Source organism: Apus apus, chromosome 1, assembly GCF_020740795.1.
Source record: "Apus apus isolate bApuApu2 chromosome 1, bApuApu2.pri.cur, whole genome shotgun sequence".
Classification (NCBI taxonomy): Eukaryota; Metazoa; Chordata; class Aves; order Apodiformes; family Apodidae; genus Apus; species Apus apus.
The window spans coordinates 138,394,696-138,415,433 of record NC_067282.1 but is presented as its reverse complement, the minus strand read 5'-3'; the positions used below and the strand labels follow the sequence as shown (position 1 = coordinate 138,415,433).

General features: G+C 37.0%; 1 protein-coding gene across 1 annotated transcript in view; it reads left to right on the top strand.

Moving 5' to 3' along the window:
- PIK3C2G (phosphatidylinositol-4-phosphate 3-kinase catalytic subunit type 2 gamma) overlaps positions 1-20,738 on the top strand; it is a 201,110-nt gene that overhangs the window by 33,980 nt on the left and 146,392 nt on the right. The window contains 4 exon segments of the mRNA XM_051642625.1: positions 2,376-2,498; positions 7,358-7,391; positions 15,377-15,572; positions 19,149-19,271. Of these exon segments, the coding sequence (XP_051498585.1) occupies positions 2,376-2,498; positions 7,358-7,391; positions 15,377-15,572; positions 19,149-19,271 (476 nt within the window).

Here is a 20,738-nt window from a genome sequence, read left to right as displayed (position 1 = left end):
AAAGTAAGACGATTCCAAATTCAAAGAAAGCTATAATCTGAACATTAATGAGGCATTACAATCTACCCTCTGCAACTGACTTTCTGTAGCTACTCGTCAGACCTGTAATGAAGCATTCTTAATTTTTTTTTTTTTGTGCTAAAGATTTTTACCTTAAGTAAGCAATTACTTGAGATCATTAACTTTTCCTAAAGGGAAGATAGGACATTTTTCAAATATTCATGCTATGCAACAAATATGGATGTGTTACTCTAGAGCGAAATTTCTCTATGGTTCTTTTTTTTTTTTTTTTTTTTTTTAACAAGGTTTTTTCTACACAGGGGCATTTAATAAAGTTCGTATGAATAGCTTAAAAGAGCAGGATTGCAAGTTAATGTCATAGATAAGATCACCATTGAGATGTTTTCATTCAGAGGCATCAAAGTTATGGAGATTTTTCAAACCTATAATAATTAAAACTAGTGTTACTTATTTGCTTTAATAAGTGGCTTGAAAAATTATGTAATATTATAAGTTTTATATATATATATAAGCTGTAATATTTTAAGTTATAGTCATAAATATATACTGAAGTATTGTTCTTTGAATCCTTGTTTACTTGTTTTCTGTAACATCTGATTAGATTCCCTTAGGAAGGTTTAAAATTGGAATCTTTATAACTGCCCCCTATCCCAAGGTCACATGGAAATAATTACATTGATTTTTAAAGCCAGGACTCACATCAGTGGGTGGGTTGTTACCTCAATCCACTCTCAGCATGCTCTGAACTTTAAGCCCCTGGGAGTTACTCACATATCTTTCATTAAGTGCACACATACATGCCTAAGTTCTGCGTTCAGCTGGAACTTCATTAAGCATTCATTGTTAATCAAACAGATCTTGAGATTACCATTTAAAAAATAAATAAATAAATACTTGTTCAAGGATTTAAAAATTTCTATTAAAAAGATCTATTAAGAAGCCTTGGAGATACCAATATTTCTGACTTATGTGACAAGCTCACTGTGTATTATTAGCAATGATCAATAAATGCAAAATTAATTTTATTATGTATAATGCCTCTATAAAATGGAAAAAAAAAAAAAAAAAGGTTTAGGAGGTTTGACACAAGGTGGGGGTCAGATTGATACTGTTGGGGTTGAAATGTAAAGCACACAAGTAGCTGTTTTGATTGCCCCAGGAATCACTTGACATGCACTTAATTTTAAAATCTATTCGGAATGTAATGTTAATCTTGTAAGAAAACTTTGTAAATTTTTAATAGAGAGTGTAGAAGTTGTAGAATCAAGTAGCAGTTATTTACCGTATAAATAATTTAAACACCAAAATATCCTTCAAAGGTTCTGCTGGTATTTAAATATGTAGAGGAAAAAAAAAACCCAAACACCAAAACCCAACATATGCAAGACATTGAGCATAATTCTTTTGGACTTTCAGAAAGTGTAAAACTTCTGTAAGAAATTAACCTCTGTCTTCCTTCTTTGGGAAAAAAAGTCAATGTCATATGTCTACATATGGAAAATTTTTTAACATGCTAATACCCAAAAAGTGTGAAACACCCAAATGGTGTGAAAGAAGTCGTCATTCATAATATAAAATATTATAGATATTTTTAATATACGTACTCTCCTTGATCTGCAGTATCCTCCTTAGAAGGTAGTCACCGTGAATTTGTATGTATTTATTTATTTTCCTGAACATACAGTACTTGCTGTCTGAAGATTGCATTTTTCTTCCTCTAGGATCCAATTTGCTTGGTTGGTTTTAATTTCCCAAAGTATTTATGAGATTATTCATGTTTTTCATATGGTAATATTTAAAAATCTAAATTTATTATCGGTAAGATTTAATAGTTTGAAATATACATATATTTTGCAGAAAAGCTAGTTGCAGAAGTACTCAGTCCACAGGTGTCAGATTATGCAGCCTCCCACGCAGTCATTATTTTTAGGAGGAACATGGCTGTCTGCCATCTCTCAGAGATGGGTAGGAAACAATCGTGGGGATAAATTCACAGTACCATGAAAACCTCAGAAAGTCTGTGGATCATTTGGGTTCAGGTTTATCAGAAGTTTCTTCACAGTTCTTCTATGGTCATGAAGTTCAGACAAGCCAATATTTTACCTCAAAATCAGTCTAAGGTGCCCAATTTGTCAGTTTTTGACAAGGCCTGTTTTGTGGAAGGAAACTGGACTATCCTCAGGAAACTATTGGTCACTAGTGATTTCAGTGTAGCCAGACTAATGGTGTTTGTGAATTTTGCATGAGCAGATACAATCTTCTACATATTCACATGAAGTTTATAGTAAGGCATTTCTGATAAATGGTATGTTTCTACTATTTGCTTTTCTTTTTTCTTTCCTTGCTATCAACAGCATAAAGTTGATACTGTGATTGAAGCAGCTAAAGCAATCTGCAGTGTCCTCTGTTTTGTGGAAACCAGAGACATTACTGATGCAGTCAAGAAACTCCATGCAGTGCCATTGAAGAAAGCACAGGTAAAAGATACAAGTTGATATCTTTAAAACTGGAGCTTGAATGAGTATCACTAATTTTCTGATTGATCAAGGCCATTCTGCTGTCTTTTTCTACATATTTTCCCTCTGACAAGCATTAGGTAGAGGCACTGGGAGGAGAGGGAGAATAGCTTCCTATTTAGGTAAAGGATGCTGGAGATCACAGAGAAGACATTGCTGCATGGCCCTGGGCAGAACCAGCTGTGGGCTTCAGGAATTAGTTTTATGGGTGCTGTCTCTCTGCAGGTTAGCAAGTATTGTTAAGGACAAAGCATCAGGAAACAACATAGCTCTAGTTTCTTGCTGTTTCTCAGAGCTGACCAGCTGATTCACCTAATTACCTTCTCTTCCTTTATTCTAGGTCATGACTCACTGTAAAGCTTGTTTCTGTAACATCCTAAATCTTCTCATGTCCACTTCAGCATCAGTTATTAGAAGTCATTATGCTAGGTAATTCCAGCATCAATGAGTCTTTGACAGTACACATGTTATCTGGCATGTTTTTGATTTAAATTGAAATGAGAGTATCTCCATATAATGAAAGTTACTCCTGTACACTAGAGGGCAAATACAGTAGAGAAAGAAATAATAAGTAACAGGGGACTCACATGTTCTTTTCATTTAAACCTCAGGCTGTCCTAAGAGGCATTGGGAAGATCAGCGTCTTCCCCTTGAGAAAAATATTTTGTCAACCCAGAATCTTTCTAAAGAAATAGAGCTTGATCCAGTAAAAAGAGAAGAACAGTAACAGACCATGTTCTTTAGAAAGGAATTGGAGCAGAAGAAATGTATTTGGACTAGTTTGTTAAAAGATTTATTTTTGAGTTAAGAGAAATTTAGTATATTTTCTGTTTGAATGTTCAAGTCAGCTCTGTGAACCGAACGAGTAAACTGCCTCCTATGACTGGCTTATTCATGAGTATCCCTTGAGGCCTCTCTGAATTCCAGCCGAAAGATACAGTGGTCAGAGCCAAATCAGTTCCTATTAGCATGGCCTGTCCTGAGCAATCAGAAAACCCCCATGCGTCATGCCATGAAGAATAAGATAATGGGATAAAAAACAAAGAGTACAGGTCATCTTTTTCAAGGCTAAGGTTTCTGTTGATGTTCATGTTTGCTTCTGTCTGTCTTCTGAGTCAATATCATGCAAATACTGTTTTTATTTTAGAGAGGAAGTGATTGTTACTAGGCAAATAATTGAATTATTAGCTGATCTATCCTGTAAAAGCAAACAAACTGACAAAAACCAAAACAAAGAACCCCTGCCTGTGTTCCCAGCCTGCCATTGGTCATTCTCCAGCATGTGTCCAACTTCCAACTCTGCAGTATAGACAATCTCCATTACATACAGATTCTGCTGAACACACTTCCATGTGCTTCCTTGCACAGAGGGAGTAATACATTTTCCTTATTTCTGTTTTACCCATTTAAGTGAAAAGCTCTTCAGAGCAAGGATCGCCTCTTATCTGTATCTACAGTATCCAGCACAGTGGAGTGCTGGTCCTGACTGTAATCTCCAGAGGCTAAAAATGATAAGTGATAGTGATGATAATGGTGGTGTTTGCTCATCTATAATGAGCAAAAAGATACTGCTCCTGAATACCCTTTTCTGAATGTTAAAAAGATTCTGTCCTGATTGAATATTTTATCACTAGTCTTAAAATATTTTTCTGTTCAAATATTCACATAAGCAGCTGCTTGTCTCCCCATTTCTCTTGGAGAATACTGACTAGATTGTTACTCATTTTTTTAAGTTTTCAAGTTCACTTAATATTCAGGCTTGATTAGTTGAACTAGTTGTCTCTTGAAGACTTCCTGTTAAGGCTGTCTATGACCTTGATTGACACCCCTTTCACCCTTACTCCGTCTTTGATGAAGCAGACCTGACTAACAGCTGACTTCAAACAAATGGAAAAGAAAAAAGTAAAAAATAAAAAGAAAAAAAGAGATAAAGAGAAAAAAATATATTAAAAGAAGTCGAACTGTTCCTGCACCAGCAAATGCCTTTGCTGCTGCTCGCTTTTTACTCTCTTGAGAAATAAGTGCTAGGACAGTTGATTAGACTTCAGCAATCTAGAAAAAGTTCAGTTTTGATTTTATGAAGTACTTCATCTTTCTCAGCAGCAACTGAACTATAACTGTCATAAAAGCAATAAAATACATTTCTGCGTGTTCTGTAACTCGATTTTTATGAAAACAGAGAATACACATTATATTCAACTACTTTATGTATAGAATAGTATGTAAATATAACAAATGGGATTTTATCTGTATTTATCAATATTTATACAAAGATAGCAGACCAGCTCTCCTGTCTGTATCAACATATGTGGCCACAATTAGTACCCAGCAGTTGAATGTTTGATGGACTACTAACTCCTCCAATTTTTTTCAGTTAAACTCATACTGAAGTGTAGAGGCATTTTATATGAATTCTGGGTACTGACAAAATTATTAAATCTGCAATGCTAGCGTATCTTGTCAGTTTGCTTGAATTGTTTCTGTTATGTTCATCAGCATGATACCCTCAAGACTTTTTGTTAGGTGGAAGAGAGCCTTTTTTTAGACAAGCAAGTAACCTGCACAAATAAAGTGAAATTTTTGAGGCTGTTATATCTCAAGCACTGCAGCATTACACATCAAGAAAGGGAGGAATGCCAGAAAAAAAGTTCTAAAAAGCCTTTCAGCATGATTTCCTGATGCTTTAGTGTATTGTAATGTGTGGGTTTGTGTGGAATTCCTTTTAATGCATCTATTTGGCAAGCTCCATGTGCACATAATGCCTCAAGGAAGCTACTGCTTACTCCTTCCAGTGTAAATTACATAGGATGCCAGTATATGTTTGTGTATATATAGCCGTACATGTGTGCTTGCATACTTAAAAAAAATAACTTCAATGTGCTTCTATTTAATTATGGTTTTATGAAAAAAAAAAAAAAATCAAAACAAAGAAGCTTTCTTCCAATCTTCTGTGTTTAATTAAACTGTACTTACTGCCTCCTTACTGCCAGTACTGTGCATTTCTGTTCCATGGTTAAGAGATTATGAAGCAACTGGCACCAATGACATTTTCTTCTCAACGCATTGTCTCTCTTTATGTGTGTGATTCATTCAGTCTCTAACCAAGCTACCCCTAGGATTTTAAAATCTGTTTGGGGAAAACTCTGGGTTTGCTGTACAATTAATGTTTTTCACTTTTTTTTTCTTTTTTTTTTTCCCCCCTTCTTACAGCAGCTCACACAAAGTCCTAGGAGATCAAATCCTGCCAGAACTGGCACTAATCCGCTATATATTAAATGGGCTACACTATGTTGAAATGATAAGCGTTGTTCCAAAAGATTGTTTACTTTCCAAAATTTGAGAGAATTGAACAAAGGTCTCAGTTCCCATTTGTCTCACTGCATCATAAAGATTGTGAAAACATATTTCTCAGCCTGGAGGTAGCTTTTCTCCCCTCAAGTAAGCGTCTGACTTCTCTTCATATTTACCAGACAAATGCTGGCTGCTCCAAGGGAGTACTGGAGGGACAATGTACATCCAGCTCTGTACTTCTTATGCATGCATTGTAATTTTTAAGAAGCATCTTGCTGAATTTATGTGTACTAACATAAAGTATTCTCAACCCTCTGGAAAGGGATTAATGACTGTAGAGGATAGTAAACCTTTCAGGGACATGGGTTCAAACAGAGTGCAAGCCATGGGCAGTACTGAAATATAGAATTAATTTGCTGGTCTCTCTGCTCAAGGGTTGCACCTCAGTAACTTATTTCTATGTCGCTTTGGTACATGTGAGCCTGATGTCAGAGCCAGGTGCAGGCAGGGCAGGTTGAGCAGTGGCAAGTGACACCAGGTACCCACACATGCCTTTGAGCCAAGGCTGGGTCCCACCTGTGGCCCTGGGCTGCGGGTGCTGCTCATCCTGCCCAGCTGTGTTGAGCTACCTGCTGTGGTGGCAGTTCTTCCTGTGCAGATGAGGATGCACAGGTAGTGTAGCAATATTTAACTTTGCCCAGTGTCTGAGAAGGGTGGAGTGAGGTCTGATTGATGGCAGTTATTATACTTGGGGATTTAGCAGAACAGGTTTTTTCTTTCCTTTAAGAAGAAAGAAAGAAAAAATTAATTAAGCTGGACAGTTCAGTCTCAATAACTGACCTTTCAGTGGTTACAAGCACCCAGGAGTTCCTGCTGACAGCAGTGGCATATGAGAGATGGGAATTCAGATAATGAATTAATGTTATACATCAAGAGCTGTGTTTAGGCACCAAGGGCATAAACACCTGCTAATTCACTGCACTTAGTATTTCTTGTTGGCCATCTCTGGCTAGCTGCTGGCTCAAAGCCTTTTGAAAACCATAGCTATTTTTGCTGATTTGGCACAGGGAAGGTAGGTGAAATGTAGGCCACTTGAGGGGAGACTTGCAGCTCCTCAGCTTTGAAAAGCTGCTGAGGCTCTGCCTGCTCAGTGTGGCTGTAGGATGCATGCAAAGGGACAAAGAGGGCATTCTTATCTCTGTTATGCCAACACAGAGGCTGAAAATGTGTATGCACTTCAATTGTAGATAAGTGCTTTTTTGTATATTGACATGCCTAAATACTGGCAGAAATTGGGTCCTGAGTGACTTGTCTGAGATGGTAGAGGAAGCAAGTGGAAGAGCTGAAAAGCAGGTCCTGGTACTCTGAATCCCAGCCATGTCCTCTGTTATCATAACATTAGGATATATCCTTCCCCTTTCTCACCTTATTTTCCATGAGTTCAGCTCCTAAAGCCTTTATAACTCCTGTCTGGTCTTTTCTGAAGTAACTAATTACTTTTTTCCTTGTTTTTTTTTTTTTCTTCATAGAATTCACTTCAAAATGTGGAAACACCAGATAAAGGTAAAATGTTATTTTAAAAATACGTTAATTCAAGATGTATCATCACAGAGCTCACATTTTGCTATTTGATTGTATTTAGTGAGCTGTTATAGTTGGCATCTTGTGGATGTTTATATATTAGGTGTATTTTAAGGTAATTATGACAAGTGAAATTTTAAGTGAACTAAAAATGTAAATAAAAAATATCATTTTCCAAAAATAATCTAGTGATTCAAATATGGAAAATGAATAGTAGAGTGAAAGAGCTTATTATAGTTAGTGGTGGTAATAGCAGTTGTCCTTAATCCCAACTTTTTCTGTGGAGAAAAGGGAAAATAAGGAACTTCACAAAAGCATAAAAAAACTTTTTTTTTTGTATGACTTTTCTACTCAGCTCCAATAACTTTAATTCCTCCTTCCTTAGGCTTTAGTTCTTTGTTGTCTTGTCTTGTGTAAATAGTGTGTTGCCTCAAGTGATATGCTGTCACAGGAGTAGGTTAATTAATGGTAATAGACAAAATTATAGACCCTGCCTTATTTAATTCCTCAGTTAAAATCAGCTTAGACTCTGGCTAATGCCCAGTAGTGTTAGCATTACTGGGGAGCACCTTGCAGACTTGCATGTAGAGGAGCCTGTCCTGTCATGGGTGCCCCTCTCTGGCTGGCCTGCCACATACAGCTGGGGGTGCTATGCGGGTGCTTTCTAAGGGGGTTCTATGTGGGTGCTTTCTGAGTGTTGGGGGGGGGCTGTGCTGTGGAACCGTGGTCTCTCTCCGTTTTGTGTGAGGAAAGCAGTGGCCTCTGAGATGCATTTTGTTTCCTCTTTCTTCTTTCCTCTGTCTGCTTTTCTTGATTGCAGTTTGCTTGGAGAGGCAAAAAGGTGAACCAACCACAAAGATTGCAGCAGCCTTTCAAACACAGAGGTGGTTCAAAAGGAGGATTCCAAATGCCAGGCATATTGTTTCACCATTACTCAACTTCACGAACAGCAAACAAAGAAACAGCAATTATATTTGTAAGCTGCCAGGAAAAGCTAAGCAGCTGGAGGGCCAGGGGAGTGATGGGAGAACGCACAGGTGCAAAAGCGAGGAGAAGGTAAATAGGATTCTTCTCCCTTGGGTATAGTAATTTATCCCATGAATTATTTTTTTTAACTCTCTAATGGCAACTAATGGTTGACGATGAGAAGAATTAATAGTTACTAATCAACATCTACCTTAGAAACGTCATCCTCTGCACACTGTTCAGAAAACCTGTCTGGAAAGGATCTAAAACATTACTCTACTTAAAAGTATTTAAAAATTTGAATTTCATTGAATCAGCAGCTTCCTCACGTAAAATCTGATTTATTAAATAACAGTAAAGGAATTGGATTTTGTTAGTCTCTACTTCTCTTCACCTATTTATTTATGCCAGGAAACCTTCATCAATGAAGAAGAATGCTTGCTTGTTTGTTTTCAGCACACCCTAATTTCATAGCAATTGCAGAATCCTTTTGGACGTGTACTATTTGAAACTGCAACTTAACTAATTCCAAGTCAGAACTTCTCAGGCTATTAGTCATTCTGTAGAGAAGCCTAAATTCAAAATTGTCCAAGGTAACCAAAATTCACGTTGACCTCTTACATGCAGTGATACACATTTCATGTACGTTTTAATGTACTACATGCTTTATTAAAAAAACAAACAAACAAACAAAATAAAACAAAACAAAACAAAAACATTTAAAAGCCAGCAAAATACTTAAAGTTAGTTAGGTTAAGTAGTCTCAACAGAAAAAGTCTAGCTATCATAACAAAGCTGGTGTCACACAAACAGTGTGACAGCAGTTATGAAAACTGATCTGCTGGAAACTAGGCCTGATGCCCAAGAAGTGGATAAAGCCCTTCTACACATCTTCTCTTTTGGGGATCATAAGCTTTCCTTAGTCCCCATCTCCTCAGTGCTGACCTTCATGATCTTACCATGGGACATCCTATCCATTGACCTAGGGACACTGAGCCTTAAAGGAATCCAGATGACATTTTCACCTGCTGAAGCTAGAAGTAAAAATCAGCTAGAATAGGAGACATGGATTCCTGCTGAAGTCACCTTTGTTTTTCCTTTTCCACTCCATTTGCTTTCTGCTCTCTTTTTACCCAATTATGCTTAGCTGGCTAGAATTGCAGGCAAGCAAAAATTTGCAAGCCTGTGGCCCAAAAGAGAAGTAAAACCACTGCATTAGCTTGGTGCTGGTAACTTTCTCCAGATCTCTGGGAACCTAAACCCCATATGCTTGGCTTTCTCTAGCAACATAATTGCAGATGAAGTCAGCTGAAGGGGAGGCAAACTGCATTTCCCATTTGTACTGTTCTTTTCTGTCTTATGTGTATTCATGTTTATCTTGAAGAAAACAGGATCAAATCTGAACAGAAAGAGCAGCAATCAGTTACTCCAACTAAAAATTTGTTTTCTTTCCTCTTTCCCCACCAAGTTACTACCCTGAGTATCATAAGAGTTTTATTTTTCTTCATTACAGCATCTCTACTATAAAAGAGAAGATAAAAAATACTATTAAGATTAAAGTCTTACTTTAAAAAATTGTTTAGAAACTGCTTTAATATTTCTCTTGAATCAAATATTATCAGAGGTTTAATATTGGTCATTCACCATGGACTAAGAAACTCAAAGACCATACTTAAAATATCTAGCCTTGATTTAGTGTTGCAATAACTGGCTCTATTAACAGTGTTATCTCTGTAGACCAAATTATTCCATTGCTGTGAAGAACAGTTTCCCAAAAGAGCAGTACTTATCCATGCCTAAGTCTGGATCATGTTCTTTTTCCTCTGTGTGAAGCCTTCAGAAGATTAACGTTTTGGAACTCAAAGTATTTTTAAATTTCTTCTCAAATGAGAGGAATGATAGACATTTCTAGACATTAGCACCTTAGTGCAGCATCAAGTGTTACCAGAAAAGAAATAATAAGATTATTCATATTAATAGATGTTTAGCATTGGAGTTTGCTGCAATCCAGAATATGAAAAGACAGGCTGCAGGGTGATACCTAACTGAGTCCATGCGAGTTTCTCAAAAGCTGATGAATGTTTATACATTCTCTACAGCCTTGCTACTTCAGGCAGGGATTTCACCAGATCGGATGTAATAAGCAGCTTTTGGAATTTGATCAGTAGTTTCCCGGAACCCATCCCAGAATGTCTAGTATGAACAGTGAACTGATGATATTGAATGAACAGCTCAATAGCTGGAGTTGCTATCTTTCCAGTGAATGGAGAAATCGGAGAAGTTGATGATTATTAGTTTAATGAAGTCATCATTACATTGAAGAGTATGAAGTTCACTAATTGGCTTGGAATTTGATATTTGCTTCTAGACCTGATCGTAAAAGTATTCACAACAGGAAAAACAGTTAAAAAAAAAACAAACAATCAAAAACAAAAACAAAAAAAAGGGGGGGAGGGGGGGGGGAAGGGGAAAAAAATTGAAGGTCTTTTGAGTGGTTTTCCTATAGAAAATTGAAAACTCCACTTCCTTCTTTTCCTAGCGCTACAGTTTTGTTTTGGAAAAAATCAGTTTTTATTTTGAAGTATGGAAAAATGCCAAGAACCTTTTATTGCTTGCATTTCATCTCCTTAAGTGTCTCTTGTATTGATTTCAGCCTGGCCCTTCACCTCAAAGTTTTTTCTGTGTTACGTCCTGATATGTTGTTCTGAAAACCAGGAGGGTCTTTTACCAAGACCAATTGTTAAATAACTACAACCCCCCCTAGTTCTCAAAAAAAAATTAGAACTTACCAAGGCCTTATAAAGCATATAGTAGCAAAGACATTTTTGATACCAAGGCAGCAGGAGATTTTTTAAATTTCTTTCAAGGAATAAATAACATGATTCTCTAACTAGCATGAGGAAACAATAAGGTAAAAATTAGTGCTTGGAAACTGTATCTGATCAATTGTATCTGATCAGACTTCACATTTTCCCTTTTTCTTATTACAATAATAGTCTAATTAATGCTGTTTAGCACTTTACCTAAATCTCAGGGGTTTTTTTCAGGGGGTTTTGTATGCATGTATGACCTAGACTGTATTTAGGATCTTGCTCTTTTTCTTCTCTCTGAAAATAAATAGGAAAGAAAAATATCAAGCTTCTGCTCTCCAAAATATGTTTAAGGTGTCAAAAGGGTTTTAATCCTTCCTTCCAAATTCTGTTCAACCAGATATTTTTCATGTTTTACCTAGAGAAAATGTGAATGCAGTCAGAGAGGGCATGTTTAATATGTATTAAACTGCCATCTGCTAGTGCATTAACAGTAAAGTACGTGCTATGTTGGAAGGTCTAACACTAAAATAATATGTGAATTGTAATACTGGACTGAGAAGAAGTGGTTTTCTATAAGGAATATGCTAGTGTGTTCCTTATTAAATTTTGAAGGCACCTGCAGGTATATTGAGGAAGACAGACTTTTAGGAATGGTGTGGATTGTTCTGTTTCTCACCAAGGAAAAAATTTATTCCTTCAGACTTGATGCACAAAGAACATGTGTCAGAAATAAGCATAACTGGCAGCTGTGGTTTGAGTTCACTTCCCTTCTTCTTGTCTCGTTTTTGCAAGTCTCATTTCTTCTCACCTTCAGTGAGTAGGTGATGCCAAATAATTTCACACCAAAAATAAATGTTGAGGTTTGAGTTGTGATATTAATCTCAGTCACAATTCCCTTTGTGATGTGGTGTATTCGTCATCTCATAGATACTGGCTATGCCTGGGACACCTTTCTAGAAAATAAACTGGCATAGCTGAAGCTGTGAATCCACTGTAGGAAGTTTCACAGCTTGTGCTATGTCAAGCAGTGAAACACCATAATCCTGTCCCATCTAAGATTTATTAATCATAAAAGTCATCAGAAACAGTAAAGCTCTCTGGCTTCTTGAACAGACAATATAATTTCAGAATACCAAATCCTATTCAGCAGCTCATAAAAATATGCTGACCGACTCTTGTGAGTAATGGACACTTGCAGACTAGCCAAGATGTTTGTATCTAATTTAGTTAATTGCTATGGGGCTTAATGAGTGAAGATTTGGGGGGAGGGGGGGAAGGAAAGGGCTGACTGGCATAGAAACCGCAGTCATTTTAAACTGAGAGCTGACAAGAGTCAGAAAATGAATACAGAAAAAAGTCCTGTAGCTGCAGACCGAGTTGTACTTGGACATTTGCTTACACCTGTGGAATTCTGTTCCAAAGATGATCTTCATTGTGGATCTCCTAATAATCGGATAAGTAATGCTGAAGTTTTGCTTGTCTCCTTTGCTGGCAGCAGAAGTGGTTCCCCCATTGCTGTCATCAGACCCGACATGCTATTTTAGCAAAAGAGACAGCCTATAGTCACACCCCAGGCCCTGTTCCAAACTGGCTCTGTTTTTACATTCAGGCACGGATTGCAAGCCCACAAGTGAAAAGTGGAAGTTTAAGAGAGAAGAAAAAGAAGAACGTTTCCCAGCTCTCTTCAGCAGGGAGTATCATGGTTGTTGTCTGCAACTAAGTTAAGACTGTTGCCCTATCTAGCCACATAGATCTTGCACGGTGGGCAGGTTCCTGGCACCCAGGAAACGTTTTTCACCTCACCACTGACAGATTAAAGCATGTTATAAGTAATTGAGGCAAAAATTGTGTTTCTCCTGTTTTTCTCTTCAGTTTTGGTGGAGTTTTTTTGTTTGTCAGCTTTTTTTTTTTTTTTTTTTTTTACATATCTGGCATTCAGTTTTGTCAGGTAAATTATGAGAATCACTATTCTGCAAACATGGTCAGTGGACAATATAGCTTGGTTATAGCTACAGGCATCTTGCATCTCATTTGCTTCACTGCCTAGCATGTGAAAAAATTCTATTATGGAAAATATTTACCCTATCCTGTATGTTTCTCCTGGGGTTTTTGTGTTGGTTTTTTTTGTGGGTTTTGTTTTGGGTTTTGTTTGTTTGTTTGTTTTTGTTTGGTTTTTTTTTATTGTGTTTTGGTTTTGGTTTTTTGTCCCAGGAGTATTCCCTTCTTTCTGTGGCTTAGCTGAAATATAATAGGTTTCTTCTTGCACTGGTGACAAAAATTGAAAGATTGCCTGACAGCCTAGAATATGGATTGTGTAAAAACTGCTGTGTCCAAAGTGTACATTTTAACATACATTGGGAAGCTTACACAGCTTCTGAGCTACATTTCACCCGCTTCTTGAGAACAGGCGGAGAAGGTTCTGCTCAGCAATCAGCAAGTATACAATAGACAAATTCCCAAAAATAAGGGCTTTGCTATTATACTACATCTATCCGTATGCCATTTTTAAGAGATTGGAGCCTAAGTATCTGCTTTTCCTTAATGTAAATAGTATGTTACTGGATCAAAATAGTATTCCACTGTTGTCTTCTTCTGGACCTCTTGAGAAGGCTTTATGTGTGTGGCTGTAAGGAATTCCTTGGATTGTAAAAGAATTCAATGCAAATTAAACATTAAGTTTGGAAGGTACTAAGTTATTGCACATCCAAGAGAATTGAGTATGAGAGTAACATGGTATCCTCTGGAAAAAAATAATTAGAGCAAAAGATTTATTCAGAACAATTATGATGAAAGATGATAAATACAGAAAACAGTAAAGAGAATAAATAAAAAAGACAATACAAAACAAGTGCTAGACAGAGATGTATACACAGAGAGTAAAAGCACTGTGTTTTTGGAACCTGCTGGTCTCTAAAATTGATACATTTTCACATCTGGAGGATAATTACAACACAACAAGATGTAGTATTCTAGTCAGACCTTCATCAGTAGAATAATTAGCTGACAGAATTTCCAGTATCAAACCCCACTATTATGTCAAACTATTTTAATTTTACCTGTATATCTAGAGTTACATATTTAAAATTTGTCTATTATAAAATAAAGACTAAAATAATTAGTTTGCACTGTTTGCATTTTGTGCAATTGTTCTGAGTATTTGTGAGTTTAAATGCAAAAGGTATCAAAGAAGAATAAAATTCCAGAACAAGGTTATATTTTTTGGAGACATTTCTGTTGAGAGATTGAGATAGCTAGGTCCAGTGAGTCGTGCTACCTGTATCTGATGTTCAGCATGATCCCTGCACCTATCCCAAGTATAAAAAGACAAATCCTCCTGATCTTGGACTGATAGAATATCCTCTGCAACTTTCACCCACCTCCTGACCTGTGCCTGAGAAATGAGTGCTTATTCCAGCTCTCTTCACTTGATGGAGGCTGCCAGGACTGGGGATTTTAATTTACACTGGCAATCAGACAATTCCTAGCTGCTCCAAAAACAGAGAGAGGGAAGATGGGTAAAAGCCAGTAATTGCAGAAAAAGAGCACTGCAGAGATGAAGCCAGAGGAAGTAACATAAATAAAGGTGTGATAAAAATGAGGCTAAAGCCTACACTTCAATCACTTCTAAAACCTATCAGTGTCCATCATTGTGTAATGTTATCGCCAATCCATGACCACCTGAATGCTGACTATGTCTAATTGTGGCTGCTATTTTATATATTTTATGAATTGTTTACCTACAATTGCAAGAACTTTATAGTCTTAAAATTTAACCAGTGCCTTCTCTCCATTCTACTGCTGCATTTCCAGTTCCCTTGAATTAGGTAGCTACTTGGTTGCTGAAATTACAAAATACCTACATAATAAAAATCCTTCCAGCACAAGAATAAACAGACTAAAATGACATATCTGAAGCACACAATAACTTGCTGTAATTTAAAATGCTTACTTTGAAAATGCCTTAATTTGAAAGCACTGTAATGAAAGACTGTTAACGATACACCAGAAATGAGCTAAGGCTGGTTTCAGAAGCACAGATGGCTAATTGGCTTCAGTTGGTAGGTTGTGTCATTTTAATTAAATTTTATTAGGAAGCATTTCAAAGCAGTAACTGATGGATCAAGAGAAATACGGTTCTTCGTAAATGATCTGTTGCTAACCTTTATTCATTTTTCTCTTCCCTCTCAGCTCTAATAGAGGCTGCTGTGACTGACCTCTCCATGGCCATCTCTCGTCTCATCCATGTTTACAGCTGCAGCTTTGATGCAAGTTTCCAGCTTGCCAGCATACCTAAAAGCTCTTCATGTGCAGACGTCAGCCTGGATTCCCAGCTCAGCTTCACTGTTTATGCTGCCCATAATATCCCAGAAGCCTGGGTGAACAGGTAGGAGGAGAGCCAGCAAGTGTTCACAAGAAGAGGTTCACCTGTTTTTCACAAATACTAGTTTACTCCTCTTGCTTTTATGTTAATGTTAGAGACTGAGTAAGTGGGTGTATCTTCACTGATTTTCTAGCATAAAGTGCATTTAATTAAGCTTGACTGACTAGGAGACTTCCAAGCCCCATAGATAGATGGAGAATCAAGGTAGGTGACCTAGAGGGTTGCCCTTGACCAGTGTGGAAAGATCATAGAATCATAGAATCCTAGGGGTTGGAAGGGACCTCGAAAGATCATCTAGTCCAACCCCCCTGCCAGAGCAGGGTCACCTAGAGTACATCACACAGGAACGTGTCCAGGCGGGTTTTGAATGTCTCCAGTGAAGAAGACTCCACAACCTCTCTGGGCAGCCTGTTCCAGTGCTCTGTCACTCTCACAGTAAAAAAAAAAATTCTGATATTCACCTTAAACCTCCTATGCTCCAATTTGTATCCATTACCCCTTGTCCTATCACTGGTCATCACTGAAAAAAGCTTAACTCCATCTCCTTGACACTCACCCTTTACGTATTTGTAAACATTGATGAGGTCACCCCTCAGTCTCCTTTTCTCCAAACTAAAGAGACCCAGCCTTTCCTCATAAGGGAGAGGTTCCACTCCCTTAATCATCTTTGTGGCTCTGCGCTGTATGTGTACAAATGCTTCTGTGACCAGTTTGCCCAACAGGAGGGAGAAAAGTGTGTGGGCTGCATGCCGGGGGAGTTTGGATGGGGACTTGGTGTGGCCTCTGCAGTGCAAGTAACTGGAAGGGTTGAAGCCCAACTTACCAAGGTAAACAGAGAGGTGCTTTTGCTTAAACCCAGTCTGAATCAGGCTTTATCAGTAATTTTTTGCTCTTGATGTATTCAAACCATATTACTTGGCTAGGCATGTGCATTGATAATCATCTTTATAGATGGTGATTAAAATAAATATTAATTTAGAGGTGGAAGTATGCCTTGTATGTCAGTGTAGCATAGAAAAGAGGGAAGTAACTGTAATAAAAAGTTGATCAAAGCATTCTCTTCTGGAATGTTTATTTGGTCATATTAGTTGTCTCTTCAAATATCTGCTTTTTCTGGTCTGACTAAAACTGCTTTTCTCCTCTTACCACTCCTTTGTGACCAAAAGAGGACAGGTGACTGCAGTCTGGTAGCATTACTTTTATGAGTCAAAATGCAGTTCTCCAAGTTTTAATGGATACTTTCCCTCTGCTCCCACTTTACCTTTAATTCCAAATCACTGATGACAAATCTCTGGGGTCATTTGCATTAGACCGTGAGCAAGAGACTGTACTATACAACATTAACTGTAATTCAGTTTAATAAAAATCTGAGAGAATTTGCATTAGCTAAGGTAATAAATACAGAATTGTAATCACTGTCTTGATTTTGCAGATGGTCATACCATTCCCACTGCATTTTATATTCCACCAGAAAAATGTGAAATTACACATGGCCCAAAGGCCTCTGATGACTTGAATACTGTGTTCAAGCATGTGAAAATGAAAATTTTTCTTCCTCCTTAATCTCTCTTTCCACTCTTTCCAATATTCATAGCTAGCATGGCTACCATCTTAACATGGACTGCTGCTCTGACACCTGCTTTCCTCAAATATTATTACTAACTTAATTCATAAGCATACTCCTTTATTTCTATATTCAATGCATTTGTGCTGGTTATGTCACTGCTTTTGTTTTCCTCTTCCTGAAGGTCACATTTTATGATCTGGCTGTTGCTTGTAACATGTATTCTAACATATATTCCTGCATATATATAGTATTTGCATTATAGATGTTAGAATTTTGACATCCCTAACTGTCTCTCATTGTTTTCTATGCATACCAGTATGTGATAAACAGTTTTCTTTTAATCATTTGGGATAAGGGAGAGTGAGTTGTCTTGTGTTATACAGAATCATGTTAGTGTCCTGTCAAATGCATCTCAAGTTTACTTTTGTGGATTGGCTTTTTGGCAATTTTTATATTTATGCCCCCAATTTCTTATTCCAGTTTTACAGTCCTCATTAAAAATATAGGTACAGACATTATGAGTTTCAGAATACTGTTGCAAAACTGATTACCCTTCTTCCTTTACTGCACTTTCATTTGCTCTTGTTTTTTTATCAGTTTGTTGCTTTATCCCATTTAAATCCCAAGCAAATGTGCCATATTTGCTGCCAGTGGCATAATTCTGCTAGCTTCATGTTGGCTGCATTTTTTGTTTTCTACAGCTCCAAAAAATCAGATTCCTACCTACAGCTGGGTGCTATGAAGTGATCTTTAGGTCAAGACTATAGAGTCATGCCTCTGAACTCACAGGGAGGCTAAAAAGGCAAAATGCTCTACAAAGACCCCAAATGGGTTGAAGTACATGCACTCTGAAGAACCTCTCTGACTTCAGTCAGACTGAAGCATTGTGTAATCTTTAATCTTTCCAGGATTAGGTTCTTAGGGTGTATAAATCAGGGATATGTATGTATATTGGTGTATCAATACTTCAGTTTAAGCAGCAATACTTATTCATTTGATTGTATTAAAACCTGTTGTTTCCTTCACTATGCTCCAACTGTTTGTAATATTTAAACTCTAGAGGAAAGATGCCATATTTAAGAGCAGAAGCATTTTTTAGTTCTTTAAGGTTATTTTTCCTTTCTCTGCATCAATAACTCAAAGGTACCAGAGATTCTTGACCATTTTTCTTTCAATTAAAAAAAAAAAAAAAAGGAGAAGTCTAAGAGAAAAAGCTTATCTACTACAACAATTACAACAGTTACTATAATATTCTGGAAGAGACCAACCATCATCTTTGTAAATAAGGCAAAGCCAGGCATCTTCAGTCTGCAACTGCTTCAGATTTGCTGTTCATGTTTGACTCTGTTTCCCATGTTCCTCATTCTTGTATAGAATGGGTCTAAAACTGAGAGTGGCAAGAAGATCTGGAAGTTACAAGACCAATTAAGATCATTAGCTAAATATACATTATTCCTCTTCTTTGTCTAAAATGTTATAAGATTTCAGTAAGAAGAATATTAAACTGATAGCCCCAGACCTGATTTATGCTGTGACTCAACTCAGTTAAGTATCTGAAAAATGATAATCTGAATCTGAAAATTTAGCAATCTGAAAAATGATGGTTTCTGCCATCATGAATGTATAGATTAATTACTAACCTGTTTTTTTGGTATTGGGAAAATTAAGTATAAATAGATTTACTGTTGACTGAAGTTGTATGATGAAGAAGTTGTGTCCAAACTTCCATTGACTGCAATGATGAAAAAAAAAAAAAAAATTAGTCTTAATGACAAAAACATGGAGCAGAATCTAGGTGTGCTAAGTACTTTTCTTGAATTCCAAACATTAAAAAACCCCAAAACCACCCAAAATACTCCCCCACCACCCACCGACATTAAACTGAGATTAATTTTTTTTATTCTTCCTGTAAGGATGGATGTTCACAAGTTTCTGAATGGTTAGCCCCAGATTTACTGTGCTGGATGTGGTACATTACAATTAATATTTTCTTTTCTTTTTCCCCGTTGTAGCTACAAAGTTTTCTCTTTTTCCTGTTCACTAACTTACGCTGGGAAGACAATATGTCAAGTGAAGATTTGCAAAAATACACCAGCTAAAAGATCCTTTTTTTTCCTAGTTGACTGGAATGAGAAGTAAGTCTGACAGATTTTACATATTGAATATTAATAATAATTTTTAAAAAGCCGTGTCTTTATTATGGATCTTCTTCTGAGCAAGAGATGGGAATGAGAAGGTAGTGGGAGGGGCAGAGGAAGAAAAATAGGACTGAGATAAGTCTGGTCAAAGAATTGCCTAAACTAAGCTGGTCTGAGACTGGCTTTCATTCACTGGGGGCATCCTGGAGAAATACTGGAACTGAAAGGAGATACAACCAAAGGCTGTATTTCTGTTCTATTTTGAGGACTTCTGCCCTTTGGATCCACCTCCAACAGGTGTGCAATCCAACCTGAGAAACAACTGTAGCATTTCTTTAAGGGTTCTTTTATAACAAAGAACACAGCTGATGTGGTTGGGTTTTTTGGTGTGTTGGGGAGGGTGTTGTTTGTTTGGTTTTAGTTTGGTTTGTTTTTTGGTTGTCAGGGGTTTGTTTCTTTGGTTGGTTTTTTTGTTGTTGTTTGTGGGGGGGTTTTAAGAAGGAACCACAATGTGAGACTGGTATTATAAAGGCTACCAATTGCTTGACACCTGCCTGACTGCTTTGAGGAAAATAACTCCACTGAAAACAGAAGGGCTCCCTCAAACAACATTCAGTTAAAGCAATGGGGTGATAAAAAGCACATTTGCAATAGATTAGTCAGAACAAGGACACAAGTTTTTATGATTTGGTGCTAATACTTTATTCTTCCAGCTTCCTCAGCATGACGTGTTTATATTTACAGTCTTTGAAATTTTTTGGCATTTTACAGCAGTGTTTCCTGTATCCTGAATCTGATAGCAGCTTGATGACATTATAATTAAACAAAAACTACATGTCATCTGAAAGAGATTTTTTCAGTCATAATTGAATACAGGGTGTAATTCATAAGTTCTGTTTACCTTTATCTAAGACGCACAACAGTTTGAAGCTGGTCAACTGGAAGACCTTTTTAGGTCCACCCTGTTACCAAATCTATCTTAATGGAGATTTTGCGTAGCCTTCTTGCACAACATTCCTGAGCAGATACAGCAAGCTTACTATGTCTGCCCTATGGTTAAGAAACTTCTGCTTTAGTGCTTCAGTTGAGTCCACAGAGTTCAAGCGTTGAGCCTTCAGCCTTCTGTATGATGGGAAAGTAACACTTGTCCTTGTGTTAAAAAGTAAATAAATTGTATTAGTCCCGTTTGCTCTGTAGGAATTTTCACCTTATCCAAGTTTTGGTCAAGTACTATCTTAAAGTACACATGGGCAAATATAATCGAAGAGGGATTATATTGCTTATGAGCATTTTTACCTTCTAAAAGTGACTAATGACTTTCTGGAATACATCTTGCACAAACTTTTTCTATAACAAACTATGAGAAGATAGAATAGAAATAAATTCTCTAAACACAAATGGAACAGAAACTCTTGCCTTCTTCCATTTCCATGAAAAAGTAAAGAAATCAGACTAAAACTTGAG